A 19,561-nucleotide genomic window follows, 5' to 3' on the forward strand; every position below is an offset into this window, starting at 1 on the left:
ACTTGCAGAGAGATAATTTTTACATGAGTGCCACGTAAAAATGATCTCTCCTGGGTTTTTTCCACACAGGAATGACAGTGAAAAACCTTCAGCCTTTCCAGGTGCTGCAATCCATTTTCCAGAGAAGTAATGATCAGCACCTGTGTGGAAGAATCTTGGCAGCAATTGGTACCATATGGGCTTGGGACAGAATGAACTTCTTTCTTCTGGAATGGACACTGCAACCTATCAACCAATTCACTGACATCATTCACTTCAAACCACCCCCAGTCCAAGTCCAGTTCTTCAGACTGGTGGAGTCCATAGTTCTGAGCCTGTCCTATGTTCCCCATGAGATTTTGAAGAAGGTTCAGTATTTGATAAAGGAAAACATAGTGCCATTCTGCACCTTAACAGCCCTCCAGTGCCTTCTCAGCATGACCCAGAAGGACCTGTTATTTAGTGACATTTTCCGTGACTCTGGGCTCTTAGGCCTACTGCTGGCACTCTTGAGGAAGGAAGCCAAGATCTTGAGGAAATCAGGTACAGCTTAAAGCCACTCACAACAACCACAGAAGAAGGCAGATCAATAGGAATAAATAATCTTTTTCTACAGTAAATTTATGTATTTTTTTTATACTGAGTAGCTAGATTTTGTCTTCAAGCTGATTTGCCTAAATTTGGCACACAAGCTGGGTCCTCTCTGAAATCTTTGCTGTTTGTTTTTCTGCTCACTAGCCTAGCCTAAACAGCTCTGGGATTTTCTTTGCTAGTGTACATTGAATTTTTCTGGGTGGTACCCTTCAGCCCACACTTTTAAACAAGTCTTAATTTGGGGTTCTCTATAATGCAAGCTTGAGATGGGAGCAAGAAAAATACTTCCTTCCATTTCTTGTATAATGTAACATAACTTTTAATATGCTGACAGCTGGAACTCCTCTGCCTAACCCGAAAGAAGGCACTGAGAAGGAATTAAATGTTGTGATGCTGAAAATGGTGGCTGCCCTTACAGCAAGGTCTGTGAGGAACACGGGTAAGGAAATACACATGACTGTGTTACCCTTGTGATATTTGGGGGTAAGTGACCATGGTCTTAAGGAGCACAAACAAATTTTCTGACTTTTGTGCTTCAGTGAAAAATGGAGGAAAAAAGCAAGAAGTGTAGGGATAACTGTGTTACACTAGAAGGAAGTATGAAAAAGGTATTCTCATCCTGAATTATAAGCTTTGCCCCCAGTAGTCAGCTTGTTTCCTTCATCCATAGACATGCTCCTGAAGTGTTTGTATAGAGTTAGCTTGTGGAAAAAAAGTGTGTACTTGACTCTTGTGTATCATTTGTTCATCCAGAATTTCTGCCATTATATCTGTCATTTGAAATCTTGATTGGATCAGGTGCATGCTGAGGAACACTCCTATATTTGTGTTATAGCTAAGAATTTATACCTGTTTGTAGGGAATCTTGTGGAACACAGTAGCACAGGAGTGAATGCTACTGAATACAGGAATCCACTCAATTCACTATGGAACCCTAGAATCATCATGTTTGCAGCGTTTTGCATGGTGTAAATATATTTTTGGAAATCATCAAAATTTCCCTTCCTAAATGAAAGAGATGCTTAAGCTGAAAATAAGGTGTCTTTTTATTCATTATTGTATTGAGAACTTGTCATCTCTGATGTTTGGAAATCATGGTCATCCAGTCATTTTATCCCTGGTTGTTCTTGTGCCATTCAGTTTGTGTCATCTTTAGCTTAACCAACTGCTCTTACCTGTCCTGCTGTATTTGTAGAAATGTGGAACTTCACACCAACACTGAAAATCTCCCTGTAAAAATTACAAGCAAAGGGTAGTTTAACTGAAAAGTGACAATGTGTTTGTCCCTAGTTGTTCTGAAGGACTATGGAATGGTGCCATATATCAAGATATTTTTGGATGATGAGTGCTACAGGAGTGCTACCCTCAGCATCTTGGAGCAGTTATCAGTAATCAATTATGAAGAATATATGAGCATTATTATTGGGGCCCTCTGTTCTTCCACTCAATGGGAACTGCACCTGAAACTAGATCTTCTGAAGGTAATAATGTGGCTTTCACTTGGACATTGTTTTCTTGGGAACCATCTGTTTTCAAGATGTAAAAGCAGAAGAAAGAGCCATAAGCCAACTCTAGTTTATGGTGACTTGGGCACTTTGATTTTTAGCAATGCCTGTGTGGTCAATACCTTCACTCAGTATCAGATTACAAAGTATTTTGAAGACACAAATAGTAAGGCAAGAGGGAAAAATGGAAATGCTAAGGGCACAATTGTATGAGCAGTTCTATATAATGTGACAGAGAAAGGAGAAACAAATGTAAATGAAAGTGGATTTGTGGAGAGAGGATGCAAGATGTGAAGCAGCAAGATTGGAAGAGTCAGGAAAGGCATGAGACAAACAGCTTCATTCAGATAAGTTTCCCAGATTGAAACTTTGCTGTCCTTAATTTTGTCATTTCTCACAAACACGAGTGTAAACACATGTAAAAAGAGATGAGGCAATGGAAAGGAAGAATTTTATGAATGTTTGGAGGAAGAAACTAGAACTAGGCATAGCCTCTATTAACTCCAGAGTGTCTGATCATAAGCAATGAAACAGAGAAAAGAATCACGGTGCTTTATTTTGGTTTATAGGTCATAGACATCCAGTTGAAAAGCAGCACTCTTATAATCACTGATTTTAGAATGCAGCACTGTGTAAGCACTGCTTTTAGAATTCAACACTGTTGTACGCGCTGATTTTAAAATTTCTTTCTACCTTCTCTGACAAGTGTAAATGCAATTCACTTTCCCATACAATATAACAACTGCTTTTATAACAAAAGAACCATGTTATTAAAAGAAGTTAAAAGGATGAAGTTTATAGCTTTGATTTGAAATAGTAAACTTTAACAATACCTGTGGAAAAGTTGAGTATGGTATCCAAACTAATATGAAAATAAATGCAACTTCAGTGTCTAATTTTGACAAATGATAACTGTATTAAAGTATAATGTAAGCAAATGAATTTATTTTCTTTATCCATTGGGACTGTGATTGTGTTACACACAAATTCAGATTGATTTGCTAATGTATATTTAGCTGTTAAAGCCCGAGTCCAAATGCGATTAGCATTGCCGTATTCCAGTGTGGCACGTGGACAATTATGAGGAATAACAAATAATGGAATGTGCAAAATAAATTCTGTTAGCAGTAACTGAGTTAGGGGATTTCCAGCAGACATCAGTTTTATAGATTCAAGACAGAGGAATACTAACTCATAGGTGATTAAATTCTAACTGAGTTAAAGCTGGGGGAAATGTGTTTACTGTTGACCTACTCTGGAATGTGTTAAAGCCATCCTGATAACTTCAACTCTAAGTTATTAAATTTACTCCCTGTTCAGAAGTCTCTGCCTGGTTTGATACATTATCATACAAAATTGAATGACAGTAATAGAGTGCCCCCTCCCCCTTCAGTTCTCACAGTCCTTTCTCACAGTCCTAGCTCCTGTTACAGGCAGATATATTTCTGTTAAAAATTGTTCCTCCTCAGGAGGCTGTGAAGTAAAGCTTTTCCATTGGATATCTCTTGGGGAGATCTATATGTGAAATTAACCCTTTCCAATGTGCAAAAGTACAGCATCAAATTTGAAAAGTCCCTGTACAAAATTAATTGTGCAACACCTCAAAAACTTGGGATCAATTGTATTCAAATGCAGTAGACTGTTTCCTTGCAAGCTCCTTTTTCTCACCAATTTTATTTCCACAGCTCTTAATAACTTTTCCAGATTTGCTTTAAAATGGCAAGCCCATAACATTCAAAATTGGAAAATAGTTTAAGTTGGTTTTATATATGTTATATTGTCAAGTGGCATTCACTTATAACGTGCTTTAATCCTATTGAAGTTAGATAAAATCTAATGACTTCATTGTCTTGAGATCTTACTTTTTATGGCTTTTTTCCTCTGAAGTGTTGTGCAAACTTGAAAAATACCTTAGCTGAGAAAAGATATTCTTGTCTTTCTTAATGAGGAGAGCCTGCTGCTTGCAATATTCTTTATGCCATCCTGTGTCACTGGGTTTTTTTTGGAAAGGGCATTCTCAGTCATATGAGCAAAAGTTTAGTGTGGGTTCTCATGTGCATTCAGGGCTGCAGGAAGAGTTGTCTGTAGAGAGCTGTCCCTTCCTGCCAGTTTCCATGTGAGAGTATTTACAATTTAATCTTTACTTCCATTTATCTAGGGCAAAAGCAGATTTCTTGAGAGAGTCTGAGAAGACTGGTAAAAGAACAGCCAAAGATATGAAACTACCTCTGGCCAAAGTGACTAGGATTTGTAAAGCAGGAAATTTGATTTCTTTGCTTCTTCCTGTGAGCACTGTCCTGTACCTGACTGCTTTAGTGGTGCTTAAGGGTGCATTCAAGGGTTGGTTGTATGATTCACTGGGTATACAGTGATAACCTTTATTTTGACCACCTTCCCCTTCCCCCTCAAAGAGTAAAATTTTGGTCAAAGAATTTTTGTGCAAACTTGTGATTTAAAGTATTCTAAAGCTTCTTTTCCCCTTGATTTAAGTGCCTTTTTTTTTTTTTTTTTTTTTTTTTTTATTTCTTTCTTCCCAACATTTTTAGTCACTCTTGAGGATACTGGAGAGTCCCAAGAGCCATTCAGCTTTCAGAACCTGCAGTGGATTCAACGGGCTCCTGTCCCTCCTGTCAGACATGGAGGGTGCACTGCAGGACCCTCCATCTGGGCAGTGGGCAGCAGTTGGGCAGAATTGCATCTTGGAGCTGGTTTTCCATGCTCTTCAGGGGATAACTGCAGCCCTGCACCTAGACCCTGTCAACAGCACCTTCTTCCAGAGGAATGGCCTCTTTGAAAAGATGGCAGAGGATCTGGGATCACTCGGATGCTTCTGGACAGGAGGGAAAAAGCAAATTCCTGTGAGCCTTGAGAAGACAAGGACATTTCCAGAATTCTTGGATGCAGCACTCTGTTCTTCACAACCTCTCCCAGAATGGCTAAAAAACTGCATTTGGATTCTAAATTTTCTTGATCACATGGTCAAAGGAACCCTCCATCAGGAAAGCTACTTTAAGGAGAGGAAGCCAGGGATGGGAGAAGAAGCAAGAGATGATCAGGAGGCCCCCCAAGCTCAAGAAGAGCATCCTGTTCCTTTCAAAAGACCAGTCAACAAATTACCTGCCTCTGCCTATATGCTATGGGGGAACCCTGAAGAGAAGTAAGCCTTTATTTACTACAGGAAAAGGCTGATATGTGCATTTTATATGGTAGCAAACTGAGGGAAGGTGTGATATAACCTGCCAAGGGTAAACAAACCAGTTCAATCCCAACTCCCAGGCCTCCAGGCCGCGGAAGTCTGGAAAGGTTTTGGAAAGGTAAATGATAAAAAATTGGGGTGTAAGGATTTAGTGCATCAGTGGGACACACAGCCCCAAGAGCTGCAGAGTTTATGTTGAAGATTGACACCTGCAAACTGGGAACAGGAATGGAGTCTTAGAAGAAGGTTGGTGGGACTTAAGTCTTGTGCTTAGTCACTGCTTGAACCTGCTCTGATCAATTTTGACTTTTTCAGTTATGTGGAAAGCTGCTTCCAGTCACTTGATACAATGAAAATAGAAGTTAAACTAAGGTATTTTAACATCCATGTGTGTCCAAGCACGGGTGCAGACACACTCTCATTTATTCATGTTGAAATAGAGAAAATTGGGATAGGAACAGTCATGCTGCCTACCTCATTGAATAAAGGTTTATGTCAAAACATATATCCTTGGTAGGAAGGGAAGACTATACCAGAAATCAGCATAGCTGTCAGCTGTCAATCTGTTTTGAAGCACCTGCATTTTGTAACTCATAAGATTTTTCTGTCTATTCATTTTTCTCTAGCTTTATCTTGAATCTCAATCCTTTTATCAAATTTGTTTCTGACTGGAGTTATGCTTAAAAAGGCTAAGTTGATAAGTGTGAGATTTCTTCAACCCTTACTGTAGATTATTGCAAAGTCATCTTCCAATTTACAGACCAAGACATGATGTCTGCCACTCATAGCAGCAGTCACTGAAGTCAGCAGAACTCTTTTCCCTGAAGCAGGCTGAATAAGCATTTCTGGTTATATTTATATTTGTTTGAAGCAAGTAAAGTGTGGTGGATTTCTTTGTTCCCTGTGCAGCAGATTTTACCATGTTTACTCCATGTTTACTCATAAGTTATACGGGAAGTTTCTGATTAGTACTCAGTGCTGGGGAGAGGACTTGGTAGCTCAGGAGGAATAAATGCTCTTTGCCAAGCAGATCTTCCTATCCTGATTTGGAAGAACACGGGTCCATGTGCATAGAGGACATAGAGGGTGGTAGTTGTGAGAAGTACACTGTCTGTTGGATGGATGTTAAGGGAGAAAGAGTAAGTTGGGGCAATGCTGGGAGGGGTGTGGCTCTGTCTGTCTTTCTGAAGTTACTAGGACTGAAATGAAGAAATGAGCAAGGCTTCCAATCTCCTTGTGTTCTTTTGCCTGCTGAGATGTGATGTTGTGCAGTAACTGCAGACCACTGTGGAGATATTAATCCTGAAAACTGGGACCCTTTCAGTTCACAGTGTCTGTCTGATTTGGGGTTGTTTATTCTGGGATGTGAAGGCACAAAAGGAAGCCAGATCAGCTAGGGGAGGTTGGAGACTGTCCATGACAGCTGTATGCAAACACAAAAGAGGAACATGTACTGGAAAGCTGACAATCTTCAAGCTATACAGCCTTTTTCCACCAGTAAATTTTATGAAAATAAAAATAAGAAATCCCATAGTTTCTGCAAGCCTGTTGTTCCCGTAGTGCAGCTTCCTCTTAGCTGTAATCCACACTCACACTTCCTCCTGAAAGGTTTCAGGCAGCAGTTTGAAAGGAGAAACTTCAATGCAGTCAGTGTAGGTGGCCTCTGATACCCCATCCTGCAACACATATTTAATATTCCCAAGGAGGCAGGGAAGGGAGGTGATCCTGCAGGAGCCTGTGGCTAATACATAGCACAGTTAGTATTTTAATGCTGGATAATATTCTAGCCCCTTCCAGTGTCTTGTAGTCAATGATGCTGCAAACTTCTGGGAATTGACTCTGTCCTTCCCATCTCAAAACCAGCCCTCTGTGCTCCTGCAGTAATGTTTGAAACACCTTTTGTGGCAGATGGGGTCTCTGGTTATCCTTTTGTTCCTGGTGATTGGACATATCCTGCTGCAAGCTGTGTTAACTGAGGCTGATCTCCTTGGGAGGGATGCCCTTCTTTGTGCCCACCCCAGCAGCATGGCTGCTGCAGCTGCTGTTACCACAGACAGCTCACTGTGCTAATGGCTCTTCAGGTTCTTTGTGACATCTCGTTTTGTACCCAAAACCTCTTATTTATCTTATTTAAGTAGCACCAGTGCAGAGCAGATTTGCAGTTCACACCATGAAGCTGATGAGATAGATGGAGTGGAATCACAGGGCTGATTGGATAGCCCTGGGGTAGGAGTGGGAGACAGGGGCTGTTTGCGGAGGTGAGGAGTACAGGAACACAGCTTTTGTACTAAGACAGGCCATAAAATGAGGAGCACAGAGAATTCTTATTATTCAGAATATTATTCCTAAAAACCCTTCTTGAGTCTTGTTGCCCTTCTCTGCACACACTCCAGCACCCTGAGGTCCTTGTAGTGAGAGGCCCAGAACTGGACACAGCACTCAAGCTGTAGCCTCACCTGTGCCAGGTACAGGGGCAGAATCACTCCCCTGCTCCTGCTGGCCACACTGGTGTTGATGCAGGCCAGGATGCCATTGGCCCTGTTGGCCACCTGGGCACACTCTGGCTCACCTGGGCATGGGCCAGCACACCAAGCTTGTTTCCAGCCAGTAAGCTTTCCAGCCATGATTTTGTCCCTATTGATTTTAGTGAGCTGGGATTATTCTCTTCTAAAATGGTGTGGGTTTTCTCAGGGAGATGGGAGGAGAGTGTATTTTCAATGTACTTTTTTCTGTGATATTTAAAAGCTTGCCCACGTTTATGTCAAGTACAGGTCTATGTACCCACATTGAAACCACTGCTGCAGCAACTCTTTATACCAGACCTGATTTTGATTTGTTGCACAGAAAATATTGCAAAAGAACAATTAATTTGAAATTATCCTTCTTGAGAGTGCAGTAAAAATTATTTGTCACTGTGTGGCAGTGTGCTACACGCTACTCCCTGTTCTGCTGTATCAGATGAGCCTTTTTGGGAGTGGCTGACAAACATGTTTAATTGCAGCCTTTTTACCTTTCTTTACATCCCTTGTAAAACTTTTTTTTTAATGATTACTTTTATCCTTGTACCTTGTGTTTTATCCAGTTCATAAAGTATATTATACTTTATTTTGTCAGTCTAATTACAGCCATAAGATGTTGCCTTTGCTTTTCTTGTGAGATCTGCTTGGGACAGATGTTCAGATGTTTCTGACAGTGCACATCACAGCTCCAGTTCAGAGGTGCACCCAGAAATGCTGATGATACTCTAAACAGGATGAGCCTGTAGTGCCTAAGCTAGAGTTTTTACTGTGCTGTGGGTTCATCTTTGAGCTATATCTGACCTCTAGCCTGCATCATGGCATTAGCAGATCTTCTCTGTGATGTTTCTGATTCCTCAGTTCCTTCCTGTGCCTGAACATAAAAAGGTCCTAAGTGGCAAAAATGAAGACTTGTGGGAAAGCTATTCAATTTTACTTTATTACTTTAGGCAAATTCTAGTGTTGGAAGGGGAGGATGGCATACTGATTTCATCAAGACTGTCTCACCTTTGCTTATTTCTGTTTTATTTTAAAGTACTAAGGATACTGTATAACTCAATTTATAAACTTCTAGAAAATAAAAGGATAGCACTGGTTGTGGACTGATGCATCAGTGATTCCTCTGGTTGTCCGTTTTCTGTTCTGCAAATACCTTCAAAGGCAAAATTTGGTTAAAGAGGCTGCTTCACACCTTTGCATGTTCAGGTCCTTGAAATGTCAGCTCATGAGCAGGTGATGTCCTGTCTTTGTTACTCTCAGGAGGCATCCAGCTGCTCTGGGTCATTTGCTTGGTTTCCAATGCTGAGCCTGGTTGCTGCTGGGAGGATTTAATGCTACGCTCTCCTGGAACATGGTTAGAACCTCTTTGCTGTTCTAATGATAATTATGATGTGTCCTCTTACTGCAGGTTGGAAATGAGAGACTGCACCATTGTACAACCAGGTGCTGTCTGTGTCATGGTGAGGTTGTTGCCAAGGCTTTACAAAGAAGGATATGCTCAGGTGAGTCTGAATATATCAAAATGCCATCCAAACAGTGTCTTCTACTTCTCTGTAGATTCATTTCCAGGAATTGCTTAGTCTTTACAAATGTGGCAATACTAAAATTTACCTAAAACGCTGTCAGGAGGAACAGCACAAATTTCACTGCGTCAGTAGATGTAAGAACAACAAAAACTATCGGCTGTCAGTTTGCCAAAGCATTTCTGTGCCTGCCTGATGCAGTGTATGGATTTTGGTCCCAGAATACTTATTGCAAAGGCATAATGTAGAAGTGCCTTGAAAACTGTTTTAAGTATAGCCAACAGACCAAGCAACCAGAACAGTCTGACCCTTCAGACCTAATGGTCCATAAACATTTAATGCAGCTTAGAATGTGTTTTTCTTTGTCAAACCATCCAGATATATACACACCCACTCTGAATAAATATACTGCCTGGATTGTATTGGCTGTTTGGTCTAACATGCAGTGAAAGTACACACGAAGGGACTGAAATAAACCCAGGTTCTTCATCCAGAGCTCTGAAAGGAACAAATAACTGCTGGTACATTCCAACTCTTGTTTATTGGAATCAAGGCACCAGCTAGTGAAATTTTGTTAATTACAGTAATTAATTTCTGAAAAACAAGTAGAAGGGTTAATTGGATGAGAGTGTCATTGAGAAATTGGAATTGACTCCAGGACTTGAGCTCTGTAAGAAGGAGAGCCTCTGCGATCCTCAGTAGATGGCAGTGTTCTTAAAAGTATGAAGGACTACAGCACAAATTCCAGTTATGTATTTAAGTATGCTCATATTTTCTTTTTTTCTCTCATTCCTTTCTTCTTAGTCAATAAGAAATTATTACTGGTAGTGTTTTAGTATTTCTGTTGTGAATATGATTGCCTCAGGTAAAATTGGACCACTATTATGCAAAGTCCTGAGTCAAACCCTACCTAGGAGTTAACAAATGTCTTGAGGAATACTCATAAAATAACCTGCAAAAAGGTTAAAGGAAAAATAGAATTTTCTCGGCTATTTCTATTGAAAAATCATTGAATGAGACAGAGAATAAATGGAATATTTCAGAGCTTGGGGAGCTCACTGATGCTGCCAGGTAGAGACATAAAAGGCTGGACTTTATTGGCTTTGTGCCAGGAGATTCTACTTGGAACACAGGAGTCAGGTAAGATCTGATGCAAAAGGTTTAACCCCAGTGGCTAGTGAAGGGGAGCTATGTGCCAAAAGGAAAATAACTGAAGCAATTACTCTTTGGGTAGATATATTCTGTCCCAAACAGGTTACTGTTTCTTTTTCTAGTGCTACAGTATTTAACAGCTAGATGAGATGAAATAATGGCTTTCTGGATGTACTGCAGACTTTGATGAAAAAGTCTTAAGGGGCTTCTTGCTCTGAATTTAAGACTGAAAAGACTGAATCAAAAAGTACCCTTTTTGGGAGCAAATGTGGAGAAGAAGGGACAATAACTCATCTCTTTCTGCTTGTTTTAGTGCCATGATAAATATTTTAGGTCCAAGCGTCTGAGAGTAATCTGGAAAAATCGTAGAATCAGTTCAGATCGTGTGTGAAGAATTAGCAATGAGAAAGCACTGCTTTTACAGAAACTTTAATGGGACTCAATAAAATTAATGTACTTTCAATTCTGACCCTCAGAAATAATATCGATTTCCTGCCAATTTTGCAACTTCTCAGTGACCTTTGTCAGACTCAGGAAATGATGGGCTGAAGCAATGCTGAACCTGTCAGTGTAGAGAACCCAGTAGCAGACAGTAAAACAGGTGATTTTGCACTTCAGCCATTTCCTTATACTTTCTGACATTTAAGAGCTGAAGATAATAGATTTGTGGATGTATATTCCTGCCATTGCTAGGCATGAGAAAAAAATAATTTGAATTTCATGGGTCCAGAAACTTGCTTAAAACTTTTAAACTGACCAAGAGGTTTGAGTCAGTAAGCAGTTTTCAAGTCAGTAAGTTGTATTTAGAGGACATTGCTCATGTTCATGCCTATGACTGGAACTAAGCCTGTTTCCGTCAGACTCTGTTGTTTGACCACATACAAGATAGATTTTCCTTTCATTAGTATGTTGTCTGTTCAGTGATGAAAGATTGCCTTGCAAATGTTTCAAACACTTTGTAAATAGAGACAGATTCCCATCCACTTCAGATATGTGGCCCAGGATATTCACGGTGTATTTTCTACCTTGAGAAGAAAGACGTTTCCTTTCAGACATATGTCATCCTTGACTGAAATTTTAAGATTCCAAAGTGTCATGACAAATCTTTCCCATTTGTAATGTCAGATACAGAGATCATCTAGATCTGACAAAAGTGGGTAAGGGAAAGGAAAGAATTTTTTAGAAGAGAATAAGAGCTTTTTTCAGTTCTGTCTCATCATCCTGGCAGGTTTCTTCTGAATACTGACAAAAAATAATCCTCACACAATTCATCATGTAAATTATTTACACTTTTGCTAAGTAATACTATTGCTTCCACAGCTGGATTTTTCCTTTTTGTTTTCATCCATGTCCCTTGTATAATGAGCTGCTGTCATAGTCACTGCTGTGAAATCAACATCAATAAGTATTTTGCAATTTTTAAAAAGACACTTATCCCTGTTTTAAATTAGGCTAAATTACTTGTTCTCCCTTTAGATGTTAAAAAAGTTAAATTTTTCAGGTATTTCTGCACACATAATTATTGCTATTTTGTTTTTCAATCTAAAGAAATTGCATCCTTTTGAAGTGAATGCACAGAGACAAAAGTTCATCATTTTTGCATACCTTGAAAATAGCATGATAACCCTGAAGATGAATAACAGTGAATTAAACTCAGCTACCAAGTTTTGAAACTATGGGCTCTTAGGAGAAAGAATCTGGGAATTACTTAAGCAGATTGGACAAATTGCTAGGTGACATTTGCCCTTAAAACTCTGAGGCAGAGCTCAGCTGCATTCTAACTGCACCTTCAATATCCTGATTCACAGTGCAAGTAATAATTGTTAAGAAAATCAATCCATGCACACAGAAATACACAGCATGGTTTCTTGGCCACCTTTAATATTTCCGCTAAAATCTCATTTTACTGGAACAAAAATCCATGAAAACAGCTCATTTTATTCAAAACAAAGCAATATTGGTATTGACAGAGCTGCTAGGCTAATGAAAACAATCAATCTTTTTGTACACCATTATGCTTTTATTGGATTTATTTTGGAATAAAACAGTTGCTTCACTTAGTCAAGACCCGTGACATCCTCTGTTTAGTGTTATTTACACATACTTTCCTGCATATTGTCAGAAATGAAGTAAAATGTTAATTAAAAGATTTAAAAAGTTGTGGAACTTGTAAACACTCTGAAATAATGTAGTTTAGTCTGGTGGATGCTTTCTGTGTGTAATGCTATGCACAGTGAAAGCTATGTCCCTGGCAATGAATAGTCCTTCAGAGAGAAGAAAATGTTATCCAAAGAACTCACCCTTAGGAAATGTTATAGAAAGAACACACCCTTCAGATATGACAAATTTAGTTGAGTTTGCAAAAACAGTATGTATGTTACAACGGATGTATTGTTTTCTAAGTGCTGCAGCTGGGGGCACTTTGAACACAAATTGTCCTGTGTTGGCTTTGTCTGGTTGAATGAAAAAGAGCTCAATTCCTCTTTCCACTTAAGCTTATTCTGAATCGAGTTGCTTCTTATTCATGTTATAAAATCAAATCCCATTGCTTTTACTTGTGTGTCTGTCCCCATTGTTGTCCTTTTCTTTAAAAGTTTGCATGTCTATTTCCTGGAACATCATGTGAGAAAGTTTGAAAGCTCTTTGAAATAGGGAATAATTAATCTTTGTAAGATTTGTGTTTAAATATATGATCCAGTTACTTTTACATGAAATCTAGTTAGGTCAATGGGGTACAATGCATTACTAACTGGAAACAAATTGCTCTAAAGATAATTTAGGAGAATTGAGAGGCTTAAAGATCATTAAGAAGCAATAATGAAGCAAAGCTTCAATTCAGCAAAACATATAGAGAAGTGTTTAAAATTGTTTCATGACATTGCTTGATACAGTTTTCTTTAAGAACAGTGCTTTTAGAATGAAGAGTAGATCATATCAATATTGCTCTCCACGGGCTTATTGTTATATATATTCTGAGTTCCTGTGTTGGTCTTGGAGCTTATGCCCAGTAACCTGTCCTTGGTGGTGATGCCTTGTTTTTGAATGCCAGCTGATTGTTTGCTTCCTTCACTGCCACAGAGATGAGGCATGAAAGCTGAGCTGTGGATGGCCAGGCAGCTGCTCAGATGAATATATGCACATTGTTTTAGTGCAGAGCTTGATAGAACAGCCATGCAGTTCTGCTTGAGCCTCTTGCCTCAGGGGCTTCTTTTCTGGACCAGATGTTTACTCTCAGGGATTTGACAATTGAAAAACAAATTAAAACAGAATAAATCAGTTGTCCTGTACAGTTTAGTTCCAGCTCTCTGACTTTACTTCTGTGTCCATTTCAGCTTTCCCAGGAGATCCAGTGTGCTCTGGTTGATCATATCCAGTCCTTGGTGAAGTCAGAGAAGAGCCGCCAGGTGATGTGTGAGTGTGGCCTGCTGAGCACAGTCATCACCTCCTGTCAGGATGCTTTCTGCAGTGACAGCCACCCCCTGCACCTGCCCCTCACCAGGGTCTTTGAGAAGCTTGCATCACAGGCTGTTGAGCCACATGTGTTAAGGTATAAGATTGTATCTAATGGAAGCACTTTGCTTTAGTGGTGCTTTTTTTGGCAAAGTTTAGTAAATAATTAGATGTTTCACGTAGTGCTCTAATTCAGCAAGACTCAGACTTTTCTTTCAAGTCCCAATTAATCCTCCTTCCTCACTGATTGCAGGATATATGCTTAAATGACTCCTGAAGATGTGTGTGTCTGTAGTGTTCTGCATCATCACTGCAGGGGTTATAAAGCCACTTATGAATGAACTAATTAAGTCACTGTAAAACAAACAGGGTTATTCTCTCCTGGTATTTATATGGAGAAGCTGTTTTCTGCAGAGTAAAAATGACTTCCTCATGTCTCAGATCCATGTCAATGACAGATTCAAAAATAAAAAGTGCATTCTTCTTCCTCAGTCACTATTTCCAGTTTGAGGTTGCACTTTCTTCATTAATGCTAAGATGTGCTAGACATTACAGTACCTAGCAGCTACCAGCGTGCAGATGAATTTAAATATTCAGTGGAAGACTGTATTTCTTTCAGTCAAATAGGGAATAGGATTTATAAAAAAGGACTCAATGAAGAACTCCTACCCATAGATTTTTTTTTTCCTGAAAAATTAGGGCTATTCAAAATTATTGATGAAGAAAAGCAACATCTGATTTTTTTTCAACATGAAAATCTTGAAAGGAAATATAAAGCAAGCAAAATACTTGTGTTGCTACAATGGAAAACATTTCTTTTGTTCTGTTTGGGATGTCTTTAAAATTTGGTGTTCAACAAAAAAAATTGTTCTCCAGAAGTCTAAGCTCTATTTGCATGGTTGTTGTGACTCCAAGTGTCTGGCTTGTTTTCCTTTCTTAAAATTGCTTTTGTTTTTTTCTATGTTAGGCAATTTTTGTGGCTGGGAGGTTCTCCATTAGTACCTTCTAGACCCAGCACTAACAAGACCAAGGTCCTTTCCTGTCAGGGGAGTGATTCAGCTGATGCAGGTAAGCACACAATGAACAGGGTCTGAATTAGAGATGTCTCTGCAATGATTGGAAATTGCTGTTGCTGTTGCTCCAAGACAGTTCCTGTGAAGCTGGAGTATGCCTAGAAGAGTTTCACTGGGTATTTCCCCAATTGGATAGTACTTGACCAACATTGAGAGCTGATCTAATAGCTAGCAGAGATCAAATGAAATCTTTGCTCAAGTTAGATGCTGAGTATATATTCAGATTTTGCTGGATCAGACATGGACATGGTTTATAAAAATACTAATATTGTACAAACCAAGGGGACTGTCTCCTTTGTTTTGCAGCATATTTTTCTACTGATTTATAGACAGAAATAGAATAGGGATGTAGTCCTGGGGATATCCTAGTAATCTTCCTTGCTTATGCAGGCAGTCTGAGTTGTTTCTCTGATATATTTTATAGATGCGAGGCTACAGTATAGTAGTATTTGGTGCTTAAACTGGTCCCATGCCTGAGACACCTGATACAGCGTGGTCTGTATTTGAGTCTTATGTACTTTGCAGTCATTCTTCAAATCCTCTCCCATTGCTTGTTGGAACTCCCATAGTGTTGCTTGGGACTATTGTGTTACAGCACAGTTGAATGAATGGTCTTTGTATAATAAAAATGAAACCAATGGATTTGGGACATTTTTTAGTAAGGTGAGTTCTGGAGCTGCCTGAAGATGTGTGGGAAGAAAATATGGCTAAAATAGGGCTATGGCTCTCCTGACAGGTTCCCATTTTGAAATACCTTCAGTGCAATATTTTTTTGTATTGCTGTAGGATTTCTGTGGGCTGCTGAGGTTGTGTTATCTCAAGAGCGTGAAGTCCTGTTCTGAGCAGGGATGCCTAGAATATGGGCAATACCTGTGGCTGGAAAATTACTTGCAGACATTGACCTGGTTAAGGTACTGTGTTCGTCTTTCAGGTTCAGAAGAGAGTGTGGTGGGCAGTAAATCTGATCCTCAGACCGTTGTGCCCATCAGGAGCTCTCCTTGGCTGTCTAAGGGATCTGCACTGGCACTGCAGACTGCCATGAGTCTCATCTCCATGACATCCCCTCGGAACTTCCAGCTGCACAGCACTGCTTTGGCTCCATCCTTTGTGGAGTTTGACATGTCCATGGAAGGCTATGGGTATTGCTGCTGTTGCTTTTATTTTAGCTGCTCTGGGGTCTCCAAACCCTTACTCTGAGCACAGTAACCATTCACTTTTCTCTTCATCCTAATCTATGTATCCTCTGGCTACCTTCCATGCAGCAATGTTGCCAGTACCTTTTGTTACTGTCTTATTGCTGACAGCCTCCTCGCTGCCTCGCTACCATGATCCTGCAGTACCAGAGGCTACTGGTGACCCTCAGGGATGATTTTGTTTCTGATGAAGGGTTCTTGCTTGCTTTTTTATAGGTGTTTATACCTGCCTACCTTGGCCACTGTCATGGGATCCAGTGCAGACCAATCTGTCTCGGGAGGGACTGGCACAGGTAAGCACTGTGACACACCTACAGCTTCTGGGAGCACTGACTCTGAGCCCCAATGAAAACATTCAACAGCTGTAAGAAAGGGCAGCACATAAGCTGTGTGTTCCAAAACACTTCTGTCTCTGTGTGCCAGACCAGCTCTGAACTGTAAAGCTTGTACTGCTCAGCAAAATGGGGAATTGGGTGCAGCTTCGTACTGTGATGAATGAATATTAGCAATACAAATTTAAAGCAGGCTTCTAAGAAAACAGTCTTAGCCAGTAAGAGTCACCAGATTTTAGGGTGATCTATGGAAGGAATAGTATCTTTCACTTAATGGGATTCTCCTATACAACAAAATACTCTATTGGGCGGACTGGGAAATGGCTGAACCTTTTGCTTCCTGAGTTTTTGTGAAATTTGAGAACTTGCTTCTAGCTCAGAAATTGCTAATTCATCTGCTCCACAGCATGGAGATCTAGTGCTCATTTCCCATCAGTCAGCTTTAGGCCATTTATACATGCGCACAGAGTCATATGTGCAATCTCTGTGATATTGAATGCAGGCAATGGAGTCCAACAGAATAGAAATTAAATTCCATAATCTAATGATGGTTCTTCCCTGGTATGGAAGAATGAAAAGCAGTTTGCTAATGGCTGCACAAAGAAAGCAACTTGCTTAATGCTTTTTTGCTCCTGTCTACAGGCAGCAGGACGTTCCCTCCCTCCAGTGGCCTGACACTGTCCTGCTGGTTCCTGGTGAGCAAGTTTGACTTGGTGCACAGCAGCCACCCACTCCGCTTCCTTACCATTGTCAGACACATGGCAAGAGCAGAGCAAGAATTTGTTTGCTTTTCTGTAAGCTTCTTCCCACAGGACCTTTCTTTGGTCATTTCTACAGAAGAAGTAGAATTCCAGCCACTTGGTAAGGCTCTTTTCAGTCAAGTTGCAGTGCTGTGTCCTCTTGTTATCTGAAATTTTTCATTAATAAATTTCCTCTTCTTTGAAGTACCCAGAATATTAATGAGACTTCTCTTCAGTTTTCTTCTTGAATCCAGTCATTATTGTAATTGTTGCCCGTGTTTAATTTTTAAGTTTGCTGTAGGCACTGTGAATTACTGCAATATTCAATTGAAAATTTTAGAGTGTCATTTATATTCTGGAGTGCAGTTGTGGAGACTGGGCATGATCAATTCAGTTTTGTATGACACTAAGCAGGTTTGGAGAGAAGGACTGAGGATTTGAGGAGTGATCTTGCTTCCTAATGAAACAACTCATTTCCTCTCCTTGCTTTCACAATGTTTTCTATTATGCCAGTCTGTTAATATTGTTCCCTGCTGATATTTATCCCCTTTTTCCTTACTGAGTAGAGTAGATGCTTCAAATGTAAATTTGATTGAGTATTCCAGAGGAGGTTGGAAATGATGTGGGAATAGTAGCTGGTACTTTGATGAACAGCTGACATTGTGTGAGTGCTCTGATTGCCTCTGATAATGATAAAAATTCCAGCTTGCCTTTTTCCATAAAAGCTACAAAATAATATAGAGACTTTTATCATCTCATGGATCTGCTAGGGATTTTTTCTCTGTGTCAGCTAACTCTGTAAATACAGAGGGGTTCTCCTCTTAGTGAATGTGCTGGGTTTGTCCTAGTTCAGGGCAGGTTTGCAGCATCAAGGCAGACAGCAGGTGTTATTTGGAAGGGTGACATGTATGCTGGAGGCATCTTGAGAGCTGTGCAAGTTGTAGGTCCTGAAACAGACCCTGGGCAGTGTTTTAAAGAATTTAGACCTAATAGCATCAAAGCACGCTGTACCCACAGAATGTCATGTTCTTCCTGTCACATTTGAAAGTTGTGTTCCAGAGGCAGGTAAAGATGAGAAACTTTCTGTTGACTTATTGCTTTTTTTGCTGTTACAGATATTATGGAACCTGAGGCTGAGGTCCTAAATCCCTCCCCATTTCCAAGGCAAGTCAAGTTTGGCTGCGGTAAACTTCTGGTCACTGGCCAGTGGCATCACCTCACAGTGACAGTTGCTAAGGAAGCAAAGAAGAACTGCATTGTGTCAGCTTATATAAATGGCCAGATGCTTGGCTCTGCAAAGGTAAAGGCTCTCTGCAAAGATCCTGTGCCTGGCTTTGGCCTTGCTTTGCTTTTCATTTCCATCTCCCAATACCATGAGATTTCAGTAATTATCTGAGAAACTCAAAGCATGGTGATTTACACTTTTAACACATGCCACTGTGCTGGGTGTGAGTGGAGTCAGAAATGTGCACAAAAAAGGGAGTACTTGTGCTGCTTTTCAGAACTGTGTTCTCTGCTCTTACTGATGCTTTGCACTTGCTCTTCTCTCCCCCTTCAGCATGTAGAAAACCAGGCCAATTTGTGTGGTGATGCTCCTCTAGAGCTGGGGACACTTGGCATGCAGGTAGCTCAGGGTTATGTTGCTAGAATTCATTTATACCCTTAGGTCAACATTTTCTGAGTTTACTAGTGATTCAGAGGATTTATCAGTTTAAACCTAACATCTGCAGAGGTTGTCAGCTATAAAAAGTGTACTTCACATCAAGGTGTGGCCAGAGAGCCCTAAATCAAGGATGACTTGGATTTAGGCTAAAACCTGCAAAGATGATGAGTTACACAGAGAGTCTCCATTCCTTCTTTTCAAGAAAGCTCTTAAAAGTGGAAAGGTCACACAAAAATAAGCTGCTGTGACTGGTCAGCTCTTTGCTGAATCCAAAAGTGGGAGGAGTTTCCTCAAGCATCTTATTTGGTCATGTATTATTTTATATCTTATTTGGTCAAGCTGTCCTCTTTCTCCTACACCCTTTGAACAATCAGTCAGTGGTCTTTTTCTCACTAGCACACTAAGCACTCAGGAACAGATAGGTGTTCCTCAGGTTTAGTTATTAAGATGATATCAATTCATGCGTTCATTGCTAATATTGGTGTACTGGCAGTTCCCCTAATATGCAATTTCTTGTGATTTTTGTCACGCAGCAGTCAATTCACAAGTTGGATGAAATAGCAGGCAAAAGTAATCCAAATGCACCTGAAGGGTTCATAATCTACAAGATAAATGAGAATAGCCCCTGGTTTCTATTATTAATAT

The 19,561-nt window shown here is 40.0% G+C and overlaps 1 protein-coding gene across 1 annotated transcript in view; it reads left to right on the plus strand.

The window, feature by feature from the left end:
- WDFY4 (WDFY family member 4) overlaps positions 1–19,561 on the plus strand; it is a 108,373-nt gene that overhangs the window by 10,344 nt on the left and 78,468 nt on the right. The window contains exons 8-18 of the mRNA XM_058029118.1: positions 70–522; positions 908–1,012; positions 1,864–2,054; positions 4,625–5,235; positions 9,199–9,292; positions 13,798–14,012; positions 14,883–14,983; positions 15,920–16,127; positions 16,398–16,474; positions 17,156–17,374; positions 18,369–18,553. Of these exons, the coding sequence (XP_057885101.1) occupies positions 70–522; positions 908–1,012; positions 1,864–2,054; positions 4,625–5,235; positions 9,199–9,292; positions 13,798–14,012; positions 14,883–14,983; positions 15,920–16,127; positions 16,398–16,474; positions 17,156–17,374; positions 18,369–18,553 (2,459 nt within the window). The remainder of the gene's footprint in view (positions 1–69; positions 523–907; positions 1,013–1,863; positions 2,055–4,624; positions 5,236–9,198; positions 9,293–13,797; positions 14,013–14,882; positions 14,984–15,919; positions 16,128–16,397; positions 16,475–17,155; positions 17,375–18,368; positions 18,554–19,561) is intronic.

Source organism: Melospiza georgiana, chromosome 8 (genome assembly GCF_028018845.1).
Source record: "Melospiza georgiana isolate bMelGeo1 chromosome 8, bMelGeo1.pri, whole genome shotgun sequence".
NCBI classification, from domain to species: Eukaryota; Metazoa; Chordata; class Aves; order Passeriformes; family Passerellidae; genus Melospiza; species Melospiza georgiana.